At 44.4% G+C, this 20,900-nt stretch overlaps 1 protein-coding gene across 1 annotated transcript in view; it reads right to left on the reverse strand.

Moving 5' to 3' along the window:
• The window catches only part of PTPN22 (protein tyrosine phosphatase non-receptor type 22), a 172,035-nt gene that overhangs the window by 77,091 nt on the left and 74,044 nt on the right, over window positions 1-20,900 (reverse strand). Inside the window, exons 3-4 of the mRNA XM_089681073.1 lie at window positions 7,525-7,601; window positions 721-816 (exon numbers count right to left, since the gene is read on the reverse strand). Of these exons, the coding sequence (XP_089537199.1) occupies window positions 721-816; window positions 7,525-7,601 (173 nt within the window). The remainder of the gene's footprint in view (window positions 1-720; window positions 817-7,524; window positions 7,602-20,900) is intronic.

Genomic DNA, 20,900 nt, shown 5'->3' on the forward strand with positions numbered 1-20,900 from the left:
TGTCATCATTTTAAGACATGTCTGAGTTTATTCCGATTTCACTGACAGGTGCATTTGACCTGCAGGTTATAACCTTCTGACCTGTTTCAAGCTGTTTTTGCACTTCTATTGACTTGTATGAGGTTCTGGCCCAGACCAAAGTCCATTAACACAATCCTTAAGACTGATATCTCTGTATTGGGTGAAGTGATGGTCACGCTGTTCTCACACTATACTTCAGCTGTAGCCCCATTTTGAGAATCAGCTGATCAATGGGATAAGATCATCATAATTGTACTCTGGATTTAAAAAAAAAACTGTTTTACTTATTTTTATGTGTTTATATAAATGGGGCTGCGTTAAGTCATTGGTTGCTAGGGGTACAGCAGGTGCTGGCAGCAGCTGTTTCGTTAACAACTGTTGACAGGGAGCTGCCATATATAGTAGCAGAAGAAAAAAAGAATACTATATATGATGTTCAGCTTCCATCCAAGGAGCAAAAATGACGATGTTCAAAAAAATGCTTCAAACAGGCAGATACAACAAATTTAGATGGCAGATCCATTGCTTGAACATTTGATAACCAAGTCAGCTATCACCGCTCCTAAAGTTTAGGCACACAGGCTACTTTTAACTTAAAATCTGACAATAATTATTATTTGCTCATGTGCATTACTGAGCTAAGTTGCCAAACATCCAGCAGCTTTATATTTTTTACTAACATGAGAAGGAATATCTTACCCCGACATTGTATTCCCAGATCATCCTCCAAAAGTCCAAAACTGTACTTGGTAGGGGACCTTGAGTGGCTATATATGCCCGAGGACAATACACACCCTGCAATAAATTGAGAATCAACAGAAAGTAGCAACTGTTTATAAAACACTTCCAGATTGGTCATTTCCTACTCAAGTGATGGACTCACTGCAGCTGCTCATGTCTGAGTCGGCTTTAATCAAACAGCAGTAGGTACAATTCTGCAAATATTATTTCCGAAAATATATATTTAGATTTCATTCACTGACATGAAACTAATCATTGTGCCTGTAAGGATGACACCATGGACTTATTTACATATTTATATTTGGCAGAGCTCATGTAAAAAACAAATTACTACAATATATTTGCACATATGCAAAGACTCATGTAAATGTACAGTAGACATTTGGTTTAATCTGGCACTCTTTAAATACATTATGTGCCCTATGACTTATTTTAGAAGCTTCAGTAGTGCCTATCCTGGTTTATAAATTACTTTTTAACAGGTGTGTGGGCTTTTTGGAAGGGAGAGAGGGGTTTCTGTTGGATTGAAGTACATCATGTGGAATGGTTTGTTTGTGTCAGGACCTGGGTTTGAACCTTCAAATTCTGCTGTGTCTAGCAATCTCTGTTCTTGCTGAGTCACTCGGGATGCTGGACAGCTCCTTGAATGATCTTGCCTTAAACCTTGTTTCTCTTGAACCTTGAACCCTTTGCTTCTCCCATGAACTTTTAGCTATGCTTTTGCACTTCCTATTTTCCAGATTACTGTGCTCTCTCCAGCCAATATCTTGCTCTTGTCACTCCTGCTGCTGTCCATATCTATCACTCGTTATCGACCTTTGGCTTGTTCCCCAACTATACTTGTGCTTGATCCCAAAATGTGACAACTTGTTACTGACCCTTTTAGCTTCTTTACTGGCTACACTTCTGCTTGATCCCTCTCTGCTGTATCTGCTACTTGACCCCAGCCTGCTCACCTTCTGGCAGGGCAATGCTGAGGACTGCGACCTATACTAATACGCAGCAAAACCAATCTCCACCCTCAGGACCTCTGGTGAACACTGGTTAGTGTTTAGGCTCCGCATCTCGGGCGAGCCCGTGTCATTCGCAAGGGTGACCTGCTGCTGCTGCACTTATCCAGCTGGTTGGGGGGAGCCTCTCTACTGATACAGCTTCTGGTCTCCAAGCCTGACCCCTGACCATGACAGTTTGGGGTCTTTGCAGTACTTTGCCTAAAGGCTTGTTCACACCATTTTTCCACACAGGATCAACACAGGTCACTGCAAGGACATATAGAAAACAATGGATGTCTGTGCCTCATTTACAACACAATGTGCATTGCATCAAAATGCAACCTGCGTGCATTTCAATGCAACGCTCATGAATGCATGTAAACTGAAAGTAAAGATATAAAAAATAAATAGTTGATTTATTGCTGCAGGAGGAGGTTGGGCAGAGTTCAGTTAGCTTTGTCTTATGTAAATATGACTTGCAGAAAGCGTCAATTGCCCTCCTGAGGATTTACCCCTGCTACTGACCAGGCCATTTTTTTGCGTTATGGCACTGGGTTATTTTAACTGACAATTGTGCGGTCATGCAATGCTGCACCCAAATGAAATTTATGTCCCTTTTTTCCCCACGAATTGAGCTTTCTTTTGGTGGTATTTGGTCGCCTTTCCCTTTTTTTTTTTTTTTTGCGCTCTAAAAAAAAAAGACCGACAATTTTGAGAAAAAAAGAATATTTTAGATTTTTTGCTATTAAACATGTCAAGTAAAAAAATTTAAAAAGTCTAATTTCTTCAAAAATTTAGGCCAAAATGTATTCTGCTACATGTCTTTGCTAAAAAAAAATCCCAATACATGTAAATTAATTGGTTTACGTGACAGTTCTAGCGTTTAAAAATGCGGTATAGATCCTTTTTTTTTACTAGTAATGGCGGCAATCAGCGACTTATAGCGGGACTGCGGCGGACATTCTGACACTGGGACAAAATGACTTGGTGTCACTGACATCCTCAGTGACACCAATACAGTGATCAGTGCTAAAAAAAACCCCACTGACTCTGTACTAATAGCACTCGGCAGGAAGGGGTTAACATGTGGTGAGATCAAAGGGTTAACTGTGTGCAGGGAGCGGTGTCTGTGTGCTTCACTGTAATCACACTGCTCTGGATGGCTGTGTTGTGCACAACCATCCAGAGCAGTGTGCCTGAGCAGTGTGCCGGAGCTGACAGGGAGGAGGACTGTTAGTAAACAAAACAGTCCTCCCCGTCGGAGGGCGTGGTGATAGACAGCTGCGCCAATGAATGGCGGCGCGGGTAGGGTGCATGCACGGCAATGCAAAATCATGTATATATATATGTGATTTTTGTGCACCCCTGACGCCCTGTAGCAGTATATCTGCTATAGGGCGGCAGAAAAGCGGTTGGGTCGGGGAGACAGGAGACAAAAGGAATGGTCTTGTGCAGGGAGGATCAGTGAGCATGCTGATATCAGGAACAGACCATTTACAAGACCGCTGGACCGTGGTAGGGTGGAATTCTGGTTTATTAAACTTGAATAATGTTGCACAAATATAGGTAGGGCATTTCCACCTAAAAAATTAACAAGCAGTTAAAGTGGTTCTTAAGGTGCAAGGTTTTTTACCTTTAAGCATTCTATGCATAAAGGTAAAAAATAACCCTTCTCTGTGCAGCATCCCCCCCAGCCCTCCCTAATACGTACCTAAGCCCCTTCCTGATCCAGTGATGTGCAATGGAGTCTCACCTATCCCGGGACTTCCTTTCTTCATTGGCTGAGACAGAAGCGTCAATCACAGCCAGTGAGCCAATGAAAAGAGAGGGGGCGGGGCAGAGACACAGCTCCCTGTGTGAATGGATACATGGAGCAGGGGGTAAACCCGTAGCAAGCTGCTTGCTGTGGGGGCACCCAACAAGAATGAGGGACCAGAAGAGCCGGCGGGGGACCCGATCCGGGCTGCTCTGTGCAAAACCACTGCAGTAAGTATAGACATGTTTGTTATTTAAAAAAAACAAAACTTTAGAATCACTTTTAAAAAAAAAAAAAAAAAAAAAAGGTTTTTACATTTTCATTTGCTTCTTTTCTTTCAGGTCATGTAACCTCCTTTCGTTTCTTTGCACAGCATGGCCCAGGCAGTGGTCTGGACCAAACCACAGTGCGTCACTGGGGCATGCAAAGGAAGACCAAAACGTCATAACAGAAATGAGGGCAAGGTTGTGGAGCCAATGGCCATCAAACAAGTCATGTGACCACCTCAGTTTTTTGGGCTCTGTTTGACACAGATGGTTGCATCACATCCCCCCAACATCTCCAGTAAACCCTTCTACAGTCTACCCTGCTGTCAACGGCAATGACAGCAGGGCTGTCTATAGGAACAGCTTTCAATTAATACCATTATTCACCCTGTCAGACAGTGCTGTATGTGACATAGGCAGCTGGAAGTCTGATGAGGCAAAGTGTCCAGGGTGCTATGCGGAACAAAAATGAGCATGTGCTGAAAAGGAGGCAGCAGAATAAAAATGTAAATGTGCATGTCACATGCCTGATGAAGGGGTCTTGCGAGACTCCGAAACATTGCCTTGCTGTAAATATGCGATCGTTTATTAAAACTTTTGGAGCCATATGGGTGATTCTCGGTGTGCTGGTGACATTCTCCCTGTGCTGAGGAAAAGACCCAGCATAGTTGCCAATACGTTACTTGACCATGCTAGTTTGCACAGAAATGCGTGCATGTGCACGAAAATTCCATTGGCACATGTTCACGGACACCTGCTGCCAGAACTGGCGCCAAACGCTCTATATAAGGACAGTAGCTGCACTCAGACTTTGTTGGATGATCTTCAGCTTCCAGTACTCTTTGCTCCAGTGTTTCCTGTGTGGATTACCTGTTACCAACCTGACTTGCCTCTGAATTTCCCTTCTGCCTGATCCCTGGTTTTGACCCTGGCTTGCTCTAAGGACTCTGTTTCTCTTGTTGTATCATGCATGACTCTGGCTCGCTCCTGACTACTCTTCTGCTTCCTCCACTGGATCCCTATGGATGTCCTCAGCTCTGTTGCTGACCAAGCTCCTGACTTCTCCCTGGCTTGCTTTGCTGTGTATGACTTCAGCTGCTATTCTGACTACGTTCTTCAGTCTGTTTCTGTCAGCCTGATTCTGCTCATTCCTGGGGTGCCACCTTGCCTGTGGTTGCTGTCCTGGCTCCGCTACCTTGCCAGGGTCAACTTAGGTCCTGCCATCTGTCCTGACAGACCAGCTGACAGTCATCCAGTTGATTGTGGTGCAAGCAGCTTCCAGCAGATCTACCTAATTGGCACCCATGCTTCTTTGAGCCTGGCACTCCCTGTTCTCAGCTTCAGGGGTGCTTGGCACTTAGCCGCAAGGCAAGCCCTCTTGGCCTCACACTAGGTAGGTGACAGTAAGCCATAGATTTGCCCTTTTTTGCCATTTTCCCATAGGGAAGAAGAAGCCATTGGCAGGTTTACCAGGTATATGCACCAAAAGTGAAAGTTTGAAAATTAAAAGAAAGGCACTCATTGTTAAAGTCAGTGAAGGCTTTATTGTGGTGTTTGTTTTTGGGTTTGCAACTGCTATAAAGTGTATCTAAAACTAAAACTTTTATTTTGATTTTGAAAAGAGGAGTGTCAAAACCCTGTCAGAGTCTACTACTGCTTACGTGTCCCTGCTAGGGAAATTTACAATTTATATTTGTTCTGGTGACCATTGTAACCAGGTGAGAAAGTGATGGGAAATCCAAAAAACAGAGACTAAATCTTCCAATTAGGAAAGTCTGTTTCAGTGACAGCTGTCTGAGAGGAAAGGGTTCTGCTCACTACCTGATGTGATTCCAAAAAAATATAAATGAATGGAAATCTCTCCAATGGGACATAGACCAAAAAACAAAACAAAAAAAACCCAGCAAATACAAAACCAAAATAAATAAATAAAAGCAATTTAAAGTGTATCTAAACACAAGAACAAAAATGTAATATATTGCAGTATTATAGATAGATAGACAGCAGGGGTGGACTGACAACTCATGGGACCCCAGGGCAATAGGGGATCATGGGGCCCCTGTGTCCTTGCCCAAACTCAAAAAAGCCTATGAAAAAGGTACCAGGGACATCTCATGGGGCCCCTACTGACCCCAGGCCCTCGGGCAGTGCCTGAGTTTCCAAATGGTCAGTCCGCCCCTGATAGACAGACAGATAGATAGATAGATAGATAGATAGATAGATAGATAGATAGATAGATAGATAATAATTATTATTATACAGGATTTATATAGCCCCAACAGTTTGCTCATCGCTTTACAATATAACTGGAGACAATACAGCAACAATACAGTTCAATACAAGAGGGAAAGGAGGGCCCTGCTCCTCGGAGCTTACAATCTAGGAGATAGATAGATAGATAGATAGATAGATAGATAGATAGATAGATAGATGGATGGATGGATGGATGGATGGATGGATAGACAGATAGATAGATAGATAGATAGATAGATAGATAGATAGATAGATAGATAGTAACTTTAACAGCTGCATACATTTTTTCATGGTTTTGTCCTTTATTTCAGTGGCAGCCTTGTCATCCTAGGATGCTCACTTCTGATTTGGACTATGGAACACCTCCCCTCTACTATCTGAATAACATAGGGAGGTGTTCTGTAGATCACAGTAGTGAACTAGCCAGGATTGACAACACTGCTTGAGATGTCAGCAAAGGTAGAGTGTACATAAAGTTATGAGCTAGTAGGATCAACAGATATTATTCAGTAATTATATAGCAAATATAAATAAACAAAAAATAAACTTTAATTTGCATATTTTATGGACCAAAAACTGAGAAAATCAGAGATAGTAATTGCTAGTGTACATTGTAACCATTCCCCACTCCACCTAAACCTTAAAAAAATTAGATATAGTATATGTAAATGGTTTGTTCACAGAGGAAGTGTTGTTATGCCTTTTGCTTTCCAACACAGCAAATTGCACGTAGAAAAAAAATCCCTTCTTGTTTACATTGATGTTTTACTTTGCTATAGTGTGAGCCCTACAGATTTTATACATATATAAATATATATATATATATATATATATATATATATATATTTACACAGAATATATACACTCACTGGCCACTTTATTGGGTACACCTGTTCAATTTCTTGGTAACACAAGTTGCTAATCAGCCTATCACATGGCAGCAGCTCAATGCATTTAGACATGTAGACGTGATGAATACGACTTCCTGAAGTTCAAACTGAGTATCAGAATGGGGAAGAAAGGGGATTTAAGTGACTTTGAACGTGACATGATTGTTGGTGCCAGAAGGGCTGGGTTCAGTATTTCAAAAACTGCTGATCTACTGGGATTTTCACACACAACCATCTCTAGGGTTTACAGAGAATGGTCCGGAAAAGAGAAAATATTAAGTAAACAGCAGTTGTGTGGATGAAAATGCCTTGTTGATATCAGAGGTCAGAGGAGAATGGGCAGACTGATTGCTGTGACATTCAGATGGTATGGTCAGGATTTGGTGTAAGCAACATGAAAGCATGGATCCATCCGGCCTTGTATCAACAGTTCAGGCTGGTGGTGGTGGTGTAATGGTGTGGGGGATATTTTCTTAGCACTAGCAAGGTGTATCCAATAAAATTGCCTGTGAGTGAGTGTATTTATATGTTTATATGTATGTATATATATACTGTATATGTATTTTCAGTCCTGCTTTCGAGAGCTAGTATATTGGAAGGTGTACCTTGATAAAATTCGCATTGATAAAATCTGATTCTTCATCTGATGTTATCATAGAGAGTTTCACACGACTATGGTCAACTGGAATAAACAAAAAAGACAGATGTATTAGCTTTTCACATCACTATATTGGTTTGTCAAAACTTTGCATATTTTGACATATATATATAATTTTTTTTTTTTTTCATGTGATAGTGCTGTTTTTCTTGGTGCATAATACATATTTGAAAACAAACTAAACAGAACATATATTAATTTATTACACTAGCATAGCCTGTGGGTCTCTTTTGTGGCATTATTACAGTATCAGAAGATTGGCTTTTGTAGCTGTGGTTGTCACCGTGACACTGCAAGCAGGTAAATTAGAACATAAATATGCTTTTAAAGTCATCAACAGTAACAGTCATTGGGATTTGGACCTTGTATACTGCTCCAGACTTGTTTTGGAAAACATTAAACTAAATTTAAAGTGAGGTTAAGCCAAAGTGTTTTTGGAGGAAAGGGTTATAACCTCTGTTAGATTATTTTTTGCTGGCTGTGTGTGGGCGGGATCATATTCGCCCTGCACGGGGGGGGTACCTTATCATACAAAGCACGCTCATAAATGCCTGGGATCAGGAGGAGACTGCAGTCATGTAAAAAATCTAACATGAAGACAGTTCCCCATCTTCAGAGATGAGCATTCACCGTGCACAGTAAAAATACAGGGTTCCTCTGAAAATGTGTCATAAAATAGTGCCGTCCATACAGTATATTTCTATAACCTCATATATGAATTAAAACATCCAAACTATGTTAATGTAACTTTACTGAAGCAACTTCAACATTACAGTCCAAAATGAACAAGTCCATTCCCTAATCCTAACTACAGTTGTGTGGCTTCCCAGGCATACCTCTATGAAGTGATAGTCCATGCAGGTAGCCTCCTTTGCAGGCTGTCCTTCGGAAACCCTGGTGTCTTCAGTGGAATACAAGCCTCTGGACCTCAGCCTTCTCTCTTTTTATATCACAGGTGGGCTGGCTGAAACCCAAAAGCCCGGGAACGGACTCAGCACTGGTGGTGGGACTCACCTGCCGTGTGGGCTGCAGTACCAGGGTTGACCAGCGGGTGCTCTCAGCAGCCAGAAGCTTACTCCTGCAGTCAGCCAACACCTGGGGCTGATTGCAGGAGGTGTAGTTAAGGAATGACCAGGCCTGTGATCAGGGCCTTGGTGTATGTTTCCCATGAGCCCCTATACCTTGTATCTTGTGTTCCTGTTCCTCTGCCTATCTGAGTTGTTGCCGACTCTGCATTGTTCCTGACCCTGCTGACCGTCTCCTGTTTAACCCCTGGCTTGCCTGACCATCCTTCTGCCTGATCCTCTGTACCGTGCTGCCCGTGAGTTACTGAACCCGGCTTGTGACCTTGACCATTCTCTGCCTGATCCTCTGTACTGCACTGCCTGTGAATTCCTGAACCCGGCTTGTGACCCTGACTATTCTCTGCCTGCTCCTTCGGTACCTCGCTGCCCACACGTTGCTGACCTGGCCTGCCTGACTACGCCTGACGCTACCCAGCCGATCCATCCATCCCGCACGGATCCAGTCACTACTGTCCAAACCTGCCAGCCCCTTCACATCAGGCTTTCCCCCGGTACATACCCTCGGCGGACCCCTCTACCACAGTTGGGTGCACTCAGGGGCCGCGACCTGGTCTCAGTCCTGCGCCAAGTCCATCCCCACCATCAGGGGCTCTGGTGAAAAGGCAGACTGGGGCTTAGACTCCGCGCCCTGGGGAATCCTGGTCTGTGGGTCACTAGAGATCCCGCCGGGCGGTGCCTGACGGTCCCTTACGGCCCGCCTGACCATTCCACCTCTCCAGCCCTGACTACGCCTGTGTTCCTGAAGCCTGCTACTTCCCTGTGTCAGTCCACACATTTCTGGTCACACCCTGATCCCTGACAGGAGCACACACAAGTTAACCCTTTCCCCCTAGCCTGGGCCAGCTGTGAACTTACTAAGCCCATCAAAACAACTGGTTACATGTGTCCCGCTGTGAAGTCTCTCAAAAAAATTTCCATTTTAGTGAGTCTCAAAAAACACCCTGGAGGTGAGGTTAGCAAAGGCATCCATATTGATAGGAGATGCTTAAGGTGGTTCTAAGGTTTTTTACCTTCATGTATTCCATGCGTGAAGATAAAAAAACCTTCTGTGTGCAATGGCCCCTGCAGCCCTCTAAGATCCCCCCCCCCATTCATTACAAACAAATGGAAATTGTCCCTAGTCTTTGCAACAAGGAGCACATGGAAGGAAAAAGAAAAATTCCCAGCTCAACTTACTAACCATCCTGCAACCAACCGAATTGTCCTGTCTAACAGTTTGATTAAAAAAAAAGGATTTAGTTTGCACACATTTGCAAATACATGCATGAGCTGCAGAGCCTCTTTACAGCACCCTAGTATTTTCTGCAGTTCTAACTCTAGAATTTTGAGAGCCTCTATAGTAGAAGCACATGTATAATAAAAAATAGACTGAGGGCAGGTTTGCCTGGAGGGAACCCACCCCTCCTTAAAGGCACAGGGGCGCACTGGACACTCAGCATAAAGCACAATGGCAGCTAAGGTGTCCTGTGCACCCAGCACCAGAATATCAACAGTACAAATAAATGGCAACTACCCCAAGCTATAACTAATCTTTGCAACACGGAGCACATGGAAGGGTGACGTGTGTTGAAAAACAAAACAAAAAAATTCCCAGCTCAACTTCCTGACTAGCCTGCAAACAAAGAATTGTCCTGTCTAACAGTTTGCAATAAAAAAGCCAATCCTTAGCTGAGCCCCCTCCAATCCAGCAACATTTTCGACAGCCTCTTCTGTCTGGGGACTCTTCCTCTTTGTTGGCTGAGAGAGCTGCGGGACCCCATTGGCTCCTGCTGCTGTCAATCACAGTAAGTGAGCCAATGAATGAGAAGAAAGCAGGGGAGTGGAGCTATGGTTCTGTGTCTTATGTGCTGCAGTGCCCCCAAGGCAAGTGGCTTTCCCTGGGGGCAGGAGGGGAGGCGCGAGGAGCGCTGGCGAGAACCCGAAAAGAAGAGGATCGGGGAACACCAATGCACAGAGCAGGTAAGTATAACATGTTTGTTATTTAAAAAAAACCAAAACAAACAAAGCTTTAGTGACACTTTAAAAAATGGTTTCTTCAAGAGGCAAGTAATTATTTGTCATATAGGAATAAAAAACACTGCAATATGTTTCATGGCACTATAATGGCCACTTCCTCAGGATAGGTGTACAGGACATAAAGTAAGATAAAATGAAATGAGGTGAAATAAATTATAATGTTAACAATATATAGCATTAAAATGAACAAATAATAATAATAGTAGCAGCCACTGTTTGGGATTGAAGGTGAAAGGATAAAAAAAGAAAATATTGTATGAAAATGTAATAAATACTGTTATTTGAAAACAAAAAACATTTTGTGAATAAATAGAACCATCTCGATTATTATATCTTAAAGCGGAACTTCACTTGCTCAGTCAACATTGACTATTTTTAATCCTTATGCTACAAAACTTAGTAAAAAGATAAGAAAGCATATCATATTTACTTGTTTTAAAGTTTTTTTTTTATATTATTTCAATTGCTTTCTGTTTTTAATGCCTAAGCAAATGATGTCACACATCTCTGGAGTCTTCAGGAGGGGAGGAGGGGTTTTCTCAGGTAAGCAAACCCTCCTGCCTGCATACCTGAGCTGAGGGCAGATGGATTCCAGGAAGTAAATGCTACATGAATCATCTGCCCTTACCCATGATGGCCATGGCCAGAAATGATAGGGGTATTTTTCAAAGTGATTTCTCAGCAAAATAAAGCATGGAGACAGAGATGGATGGGTGAGTTAGAGTTGAATAACAAAACATGAATTTAAATAGTATTTTTAGTTTGTGGAGCTCAGATGCAGTGTAGTTCCTCTTTAACGTACATTATTATTATTTTTTTAAATCTCATCTACTTTATTACTAAATATTAGAACATCGTAGCATATGGTTTACATGATTCAATACATAGTATACAAAAGTGTTATGAAAATTGATTCTTAAGCACTTCCCGACCGGCCGTTGTATATAAACGGCCGGATGGTGGCAGTGCAGGGTCGGGTGGCCGTTTATAAACGGCCGCCCGCATCCGAGGCTCGTGCGCGGCTCCTAGAGCGCGCACCCGCGAGCCCGGTGATCGCCGTGTCCCTCGGATACCGGCGATCACCTGACGTGGTACAGGACCGTCCTGTACCATGTGACCGACTGTGTCCAATAAGGACACAGTCTTAATGTAAATAGAAGCCGCATAGTGCGGCTTCCGCCCCCTTGACCGCGCACGCGCGTGCCCAGAGATCGCCAGGTCCCTCAGATACAGGGGATCAGGTAACATGGTACAGGACCAATGAAATCGTGCTGTACCATGTGACCAACTGTGTCCAATAAGGACACAATCTAAATGTAAACAGAAGCCGCATGGTGCGGCTTCCGGCTCCTTCTCCTCACACGGAGTTCTGTCTGTGAGAGAAGGAGCCGGATAGCCTGAGCAAGAGCAAGCCTGATCGCAAGTGTCCCTAATTGTCCCTGATCACAGTGTCCCTGATCACGTGTCCCTGACTGTCTGTCCCTGATCACAAGTGTCCCTGACTGTCCCTGACCACAAGTGTCCCTGACTGTCTGTCCCTGACCACAAGTGTCCCTGATTGTCTGTCCCTGATCACAAGTGTCCTTGACTGTCCCTGACCATAAGTGTCCCTGATCGTCAGTGTCCCTGATCGCCAGTGTCCCTGATTGCCAGTGTCCCTGATCGCCAGTGTCCCTGATCGCCCGTGTCTCTGATCGCCCGTGTCCCTGATCACAAGTGTCCCTGATCGTCAGTGTCCCTGACCACAAGTGTCCCTGATCACCAGTGTCCCTGATCGCCAGTGTCCCTGATTGCCAGTGTCCCTGATCGCCCGTGTCTCTGATCGCCCGTGTCCCTGATCACAAGTGTCCCTGATCACAAGTGTCCCTGATCGTCAGTGTCCCTGATCACAAGTGTCCCTGATCACAAGTGTCCCTGATCGTCAGTGTCCCTGATCACAAGTGTCCCTGATCACAAGTGTCCCTGATCGTCAGTGTCCCTGATCACAAGTGTCCCTGATCGTCAGTGTCCCTGATCGCCAGTGTCCCTGATCGCCAGTGTCTCTGATCGCCAGTGTCCCTGATCGCCAGTGTCCCTGATCGTCAGTGTCCCTGATCGTCAGTGTCTCTGATCGCCAGTGTCTCTGATCGCCAGTGTCCCTGATCGCCAGTGTCCCTGATCGTCCGTGTCCCTGATCGTCCGTGTCCCTGATCACAAGTGTCCCTGATCGCCAGTGTCCCTGATCGCCAGTGTCTCTGATCGCCAGTGTCCCTGATCGCCAGTGTCCCTGATCACAAGTGTCCCTGATCGTCAGTGTCTCTGATCACAAGCGTCCCTGATCACAAGCGTTCCTGATCGTCAGTGTCTCTGATCACAAGCGTCCCTGATCACAAGCATCCCTGATCACAAGTGTCCTTGATCGTCAGTGTCCTTGATAGTCAGTGTCCCTGATCGTCAGTGTCCCTGATCGCCAGTGTCCCTGATCGCCAGTGTCCCTGATCGCCAGTGTCCCTGATCGCCCGTGTCTCTGATCGCCCGTGTCCCTGATCACAAGTGTCCCTGATCACAAGTGTCCCTGATAGTCAGTGTCCCTGATCACAAGTGTCCCTGATCACAAGTGTCCCTGATCGTCAGTGTCCCTGATCACAAGTGTCCCTGATCGTCAGTGTCCCTGATCACAAGTGTCCCTGATCACAAGTGTCCCTGATCGTCAGTGTCCCTGATCGCCAGTGTCTCTGATCGCCAGTGTCCCTGATCGCCAGTGTCCCTGATCGCCAGTGTCTCTGATCGCCAGTGTCCCTGATCGTCAGTGTCCCTGATCGTCAGTGTCTCTGATCGCCAGTGTCTCTGATCGCCAGTGTCCCTGATCGCCAGTGTCCCTGATCGTCCGTGTCCCTGATCGTCCGTGTCCCTGATCACAAGTGTCCCTGATCGCCAGTGTCCCTGATCGCCAGTGTCTCTGATCGCCAGTGTCCCTGATCGCCAGTGTCCCTGATCGCCAGTGTCTCTGATCGTCAGTGTCTCTGATCGCCAGTGTCTCTGATCGCCAGTGTCCCTGATCGCCAGTGTCCCTGATCGTCCGTGTCCCTGATCGTCCGTGTCCCTGATCACAAGTGTCCCTGATCGCCAGTGTCCCTGATCGCCAGTGTCCCTGATCGCCAGTGTCTCTGATCGCCAGTGTCTCTGATCGCCAGTGTCCCTGATCGCCAGTGTCCCTGATCACAAGTGTCCCTGATCACAAGTGTCCCTGATCGTCAGTGTCTCTGATCACAAGTGTCCCTGATCACAAGTGTCCCTGATCGTCAGTGTCTCTGATCACAAGTGTCCCTGATCACAAGTGTCCCTGATCACAAGTGTCCCTGATCGTCAGTGTCCCTGATCACAAGCGTCCCTGATCACAAGTGTCCCTGATCGTCAGTGTCTCTGATCACAAGTGTCCCTGATCACAAGTGTCCCTGATCACAAGTGTCCCTGATCGTCAGTGTCCCTGATCACAAGCGTCCCTGATCACAAACGTTCCTGATCGCCAGTGTCCCTGATCACAAGTGTCCCTGATCGTCAGTGTCTCTGATCACAAGTGTCCCTGATCACAAGTGTCCCTGATCGTCAGTGTCTCTGATCACAAGTGTCCCTGATCACAAGTGTCCCTGATCACAAGTGTCCCTGATCGTCAGTGTCCCTGATCACAAGCGTCCCTGATCACAAGCGTTCCTGATCGTCAGTGTCTCTGATCACAAACGTCCCTGATCACAAGCATCCCTGATCACAAGTGTCCTTGATCGTCAGTGTCCTTGATAGTCAGTGTCCCTGATCGTCAGTGTCCCTGATCGCCAGTGTCCCTGATCGCCAGTGTCCCTGATCGCCAGTGTCCCTGATCGCCCGTGTCTCTGATCGCCCGTGTCCCTGATCACAAGTGTCCCTGATCACAAGTGTCCCTGATCGTCAGTGTCCCTGATCACAAGTGTCCCTGATCACAAGTGTCCCTGATCGTCAGTGTCCCTGATCACAAGTGTCCCTGATCACAAGTGTCCCTGATCGTCAGTGTCCCTGATCTCCAGTGTCTCTGATCGCCAGTGTCCCTGATCGCCAGTGTCCCTGATCGCCAGTGTCTCTGATCGCCAGTGTCCCTGATCGCCAGTGTCCCTGATCGTCAGTGTCCCTGATCGTCAGTGTCTCTGATCGCCAGTGTCTCTGATCGCCAGTGTCCCTGATCGCCAGTGTCCCTGATCGTCCGTGTCCCTGATCGTCCGTGTCCCTGATCACAAGTGTCCCTGATCGCCAGTGTCCCTGATCGCCAGTGTCCCTGATCGCCAGTGTCTCTGATCGCCAGTGTCCCTGATCGCCAGTGTCCCTGATCACAAGTGTCCCTGATCACAAGTGTCCCTGATCGTCAGTGTCTCTGATCACAAGTGTCCCTGATCACAAGTGTCCCTGATCGTCAGTGTCTCTGATCACAAGTGTCCCTGATCACAAGTGTCCCTGATCACAAGTGTCCCTGATCGTCAGTGTCCCTGATCACAAGCGTCCCTGATCACAAGCGTTCCTGATCGTCAGTGTCTCTGATTACAAGCGTCCCTGATCACAAGTGTCCTTGATCGTCAGTGTCCTTGATAGTCAGTGTCCCTGATCGTCAGTGTCCCTGATCGTCAGTGTCCCTGATTGTCAGTGTCCCTGATCGTCAGTGTCCCTGATCGCCACACAGCGGCCCAGCTGTGTCCCTGATCACTGCATAGTGTCCCAGTCTCCCTGATCTCCACACCAGCAGGTCTTGATCACCTCCACACTACCAGGTCCTGATCATCATACCACCAAGTCTTGATCACCGCCACACCTGCAGGTCCCAATCACAGCTATACCAGCGGGTCCTGATCGCCGCCACACTAGCAGATCCTGATCACAGCCATACCAGCAGGTCCTGATCACCACCCCAGCAGATCCTGATCACCACCAAACTAGTGGGTCCTGATACCCGCCATACCAGCGGGTTCTGATCGCCGCCACATCATTGGATCCTGATCGCTGCCAAACCCACGGGTACTGATCACCACCATACCAGTCCTGATCACCTGAGAGCCATTACAGCAAACTGTGAGTACTTTTTAGTCTTTGCACACAGTTTACACACACACTCACAAAACATTGCCTGCCAGCTCACGGTATCTCTGATCACACATTTGGTATCGCCATATTCAGGAAGAGTTATAGAATGTGTTTTGGGGTGTAATTTTAAGTATGCCTATGTTGTATAATAGAAATATCTCATAGACTGACAACTTTGCGTAAAAAAAAAAACATTTTCATTTTCTTTTCACATTTTCCAAAAACTTTTGGCAAAAAATGCAGTCTTCAGAAGACTCCACATGACTCTTAAAATATACCTTGGAGTGTTTGCTTTCCAAAATGGGGTCATTTTGTGGGTAATTCCATTGTCCTGATGCTCCAGGACCTCCAAAATGGCATTAGGTAGTCAAGAAATTAGATGTGTCATTTTTTCCCCTAGAACTGCAAAAGATGCTTTTTGGATGTGGAGCCCCCTATGTGGCCAGACTGTAAAAAAGTCTCACACATTTGGTATCGCCATATTCAGGAAGAGTTATAGAATGTGTTTTGGGGTGTAATTTTAAGTATGCCTATGTTGTAAAATAGAAATATCTCATAGATTGACAACTTTGCGTAAAAAAAAAAACATTTTCATTTTCTTTTCACATTTTCCAAAAACTTTTGGCAAAAAATGCAGTCTTCAGAAGACTCCACATGACTCTTAAAACATACCTTGGGGTGTTTTCTTTCCAAAATGGGGTCATTTTGTGGGTAATTCCTTTGTCCTGGTGCTCCAGGACCTCCAAAACTGTGATAGACAGTCAAGAAATTAAATGTGTAATTTTTGCCCCTAGAACGCCTAATGGTGCTTATTGGATGTGGGGCCCTTCTATGTGGCTAGGCTGTGAAAAAGTTTCACACATTTGGTATCACCATACTCAGGAAGAGTAGCAGAATGTGTTTTGAGGTGTAACTGCAAGTATGCCTATGCCGTGTGAGAGAAAGAACTTGTTAAAATGACAACTTTGTGAAAAAAAAATTAAAATTATTTACTTTCATCATTTCCCCTTAAAAAATTTGCAAAAAATTACAACTTCAAAAAACTCTCCTTGCCTTTCATTAAATACCTCAGACTGTCTACTTTCCAAAAAGGGGTCATTTGGGGGGTATTTGTATTGTCCTGGCATTTTAGGGCCCTGAGAAACTATATAGGTAGCCAGTACATCAGGATTGATAAATTTTCAAATATATCAAATATATATACTGTGGTCTGTGGACTCTATAACTTTAATACAGACTAAATAATACAAACTGATTTGGGTTATTTCTACCAAACAAAGGTAGCACAATGGATTTTGGCCTAAATTAATGAAGAAAGTATATTTATTTGCAAAATCTAGTAACAAAAACGAAGAAAAACATGTTTATTTTCAAAATTTTCAGTCTTTTTCCACTTTTCTAGAAAAAAATAAAACCCCCAGTGGTGATTAAATACCACCAAATGAAAGCTCTATTTGTGTGAAAAAAATGATAAAATTTTCATTTGGATACAGTGTCGTATGCCTGAGTAACTGGCATTCACAATGTGAGAGCACTGAAAGCTGAAAATTAGCCTGGTCAGGAAGGGGGTAACAGTGTCCGGTCTGGAAGTGGTTAATGGTACATTGCATGGTTAAAACTCATGATTGCTATTTCTGGATGTAGAAATATATACTGTGAGAGGAATTGATCATTACTGTTAGGTTGATTAAATTAGTGCTTTTTTTTAATTTAGAAATTACATATTATACAATGAACTATAGCATAGAAACATAATTAACCACTTGTCCTCCTGAGGATTTACCCCCCTTAATGACCAGGCCTCTTTTTGCTACTTGGCGCTGCACTAATTCAACTGATAATTGCGCGGTCATGCAATGCTGCACCCAAAAAATATATAGTGAACTCAAAGTTAGTTATAAATTTAGGCCAAAATGTATTCTGCTACATGTTTTTGGTAACAAAAATCCCAATAAGTGTATATTGATTGCTTTGTGTGAAAGTTATAGCATCTACAAACTATGGTATAGATACTGCAATTTACGCCATTTTTTGCTATACAGTTCTGCCCTAGTTTAACGAACAATTGCGCGGTCATGCAATACGGTACATAAATGAAATTTACATCCTTTTTTTTCCCACAAATTGAGCTTTCTTTTGGTGGTATTTGATCGCCTGTGCGGTTTATTATTTTTTGCGGTATAAAAAAAAAGGATGACAATTTTGAGAAAAAAAAACAATATTTTGGACTTTTTGCTATAAAACATGTAGAGTAAAAAAAATGTAAAAATCAAATTTAGTCATAAATTTCTGCCAAAATGTATTCTGCGACATGCCTTTGCTTAAAAAAATCCCCATATGTGTAAATGAATTGGTTTACGTGAAAGTTATTGCGTCTACAAATGACGGGAAAGATACTGGGATTTTTTAAAATTCTACTAATAATGGCGGCAATCAGCGACTTATGGCGGTGATCAGCGATTTATGACAGTGATCAGTGACTTATGGTGGGACTGCGGGACTGCGGCGGACATTTTGACACTGGGAGGGAACTGACTTGGGGTCACTGACATCCCCAGTGACACCAATACAGTGATCAGTGCAAAAAAAAAACACTGACACTGTACTAATGGCACTGGGGAGGAAGGGGTTAACTTTTATTAGGTAATGAAAGGGTTAACTGTGTGAGGGGAGTGTTTTACTAGGGGGCAGGGGTGTGTACTTCACAGGAACACGCTGATCCCGAGAGATAAAGTCTTCTCTCAGGTTCTCTACTCTGAACTGACAGATGGCAGAGCTGCAATGGAAACACTGCAGCCATGCTATCTGTCAGTGATTACTTGTAATCGCCGACACCTGGCGGGAAATGACCCACCGGGAGCTGGTGATGGACACCTGCTGCCATGATACGGGTAGGGCAGGCACGCGACTCGCCCTAAAAAAAAAAGTTATTTCCAGAATACTAACATATGTATGATCTGATTAGTCTTGCAAGTTTGATTATGGACATGTAACTTCCATAGGATGTTATAGGTTTAATTACTCTGTTAAGGCCATCTGGATGGAGACATTTTTAGAGTATATACACTGCTCAAAAAAATTACAGGAATGCTTTTTAATCAGAGTGTAGCATCAAGTCAGTAGCAGAGGGGGTTGTTAATCAGTTTCAGCTGCTTTGGTGTTACTTAAATTACTTACATTAACAACAGGTGGACTAGATGGGCAACATTGAGACAACCCCAATACAGGAATGGTTTTACAGGTGGTGGCCGCTGATATTTTTTTCCCTACTCATCTTTTCTTACTGGTTTTGCATTTGGCTAGGGCCAGTGTCACTACTGATAGCATGAGGCAATACCTGGACCCTACAGAGGTTGCACAGGCAGTCCAACTCCTCCAGGATGGCACATCAATACATACCATTGCCAGAAGGTTTGCTGTGTCTCCCAGCACAGGCTCAAGAGCATGGAGGAGATTCCAGGAGACAGGCAGTTACTCTAGGAGAGCTGGACAATGCCGTAGAAGATCCTTATCCCATCAGCAGGACCAGTATCTGCTCCTTTGTGCAAGGAGGAACAGGATGAGCACTGCCAGAGCCCTACCAAATGACCTACAGAAGGCCACTGGTGTGAATGTCTCTGACCAAACAATCAGAAACGGACTTCATGAAGGTGGCCTGAGGGCCCGACGCCCTCTAGTGGGCCCTTTACTTATTGCCTGGCACCATAGAGCTCGATTGGCATTTGCCATTGGACACCATAATTGGCAGGTCCACCACTGGCGTCCTGTGCTTTTCACAGATGAGAGCAGGTTCACCCTGAGCACGTGACAAATGTGAAAGGGTCTGGAGAAGCCACGGAGAACGTTATGCTACCTGTAACATCGTTCAGCATGACCGTTTTGGTGGTGGGTCAGTGATGGTCTGGGCAGGCATATCCAATGGAGGGACACACAGACCTCCACAGGCTAGACAATGGCACACTGACTGCCATTAGGTATTGGGATGAATTCTGTGGACCCATTGTCAGACCCTACGCTAGTGCAGTGGGTCCAGGGTTCATCCTGGTACACAACGATGCCCGGTCACATGTGGCGAGAGTATGCAGGCAGTTCCTCGAGGATGAAGGAATTAGTACCATTGAATGGCACCCACGCTCGCCTGACCTAAATCCAAAAGAACACCTCTGGGATATCATGTTTTGGTCCATCTGATGACGTCAGGTTGCACCTCAGGCTGTCTCTGAGCTCAGTGATGCCTTTTTCCAGATCTGGAAGGAAATATCCCAGGACACCATCTGTCGTCTCATTAGGAGCAGGCCCTGATGTTGTCAGGCATGCATACGAGCACGTGGGGGCCATACAAGCTACTGAGTACCATTTTGAGTTGCTGCAATTAAATTTCAGCAAAATGGATTAGCCTGCTGCATCATTTTGTCACTTAGATTTTCGGGGTGTCTTTGAATTCAGTCCTCTGTAGGTTGATGATTTTCATTTCCATCAAACGATGAGGCATCCTTACGTTCCTAACACATTACCCAGTCCATATCAGTATAGATATCCAGCATGATATTTTTCCCCATTGAGATCTGATGTGTTTTCAAAGTGTTCCTTTAATTTTTTGAGCGGTGTATATAGTATGATTCCTATGCTTTCATGCTCTTGTATCTGGTGTATTTTTGTGATGTTTTAATATGTTCTATGAGTGTGACAATTTCTTGTGAAACCGGGTATAGTGCTTAAACCTACCATGTTCCAGATTTAAGTTTTGTAATATGTCTGTGCAGGTTAATTCTGTTCCTGTTTCTCTGTAGTCCTTCCCACATACTGTACTGTAGGCTGCATGTACATTCCAACAGACAGATTATGACAGGTCATGAAAGATATTTGATCTGGTAAGATTCTCATGTGCTAGTAAACATAAAATCTTTTGTTCCTTTTTTTTTTTTTTTAAAGAATACAGGTAGGGGTATCTGGCAGGATTATATTTATAACTTTCTGTCAGAATGTTGTAAAGAAGGTGTCTTTGTTGTGGAGTTTCTTTTTTTGAATTTAGTCTACTGGGAGCAAATATTTTTTGATATAGTCTTTGCCCATCTGAATGAACCTTATCAGAAAATTCACTCTAAAATACATTTTACCATAAAAAATGAGCCAAAGAAATATC

The sequence above is a fragment of the Staurois parvus genome, unplaced genomic scaffold, assembly GCF_062004578.1.
Source record: "Staurois parvus isolate SC_StPar_1 unplaced genomic scaffold, SC_StPar_1.0 ptg000258l, whole genome shotgun sequence".
In the NCBI taxonomy this organism is placed as follows: Eukaryota; Metazoa; Chordata; class Amphibia; order Anura; family Ranidae; genus Staurois; species Staurois parvus.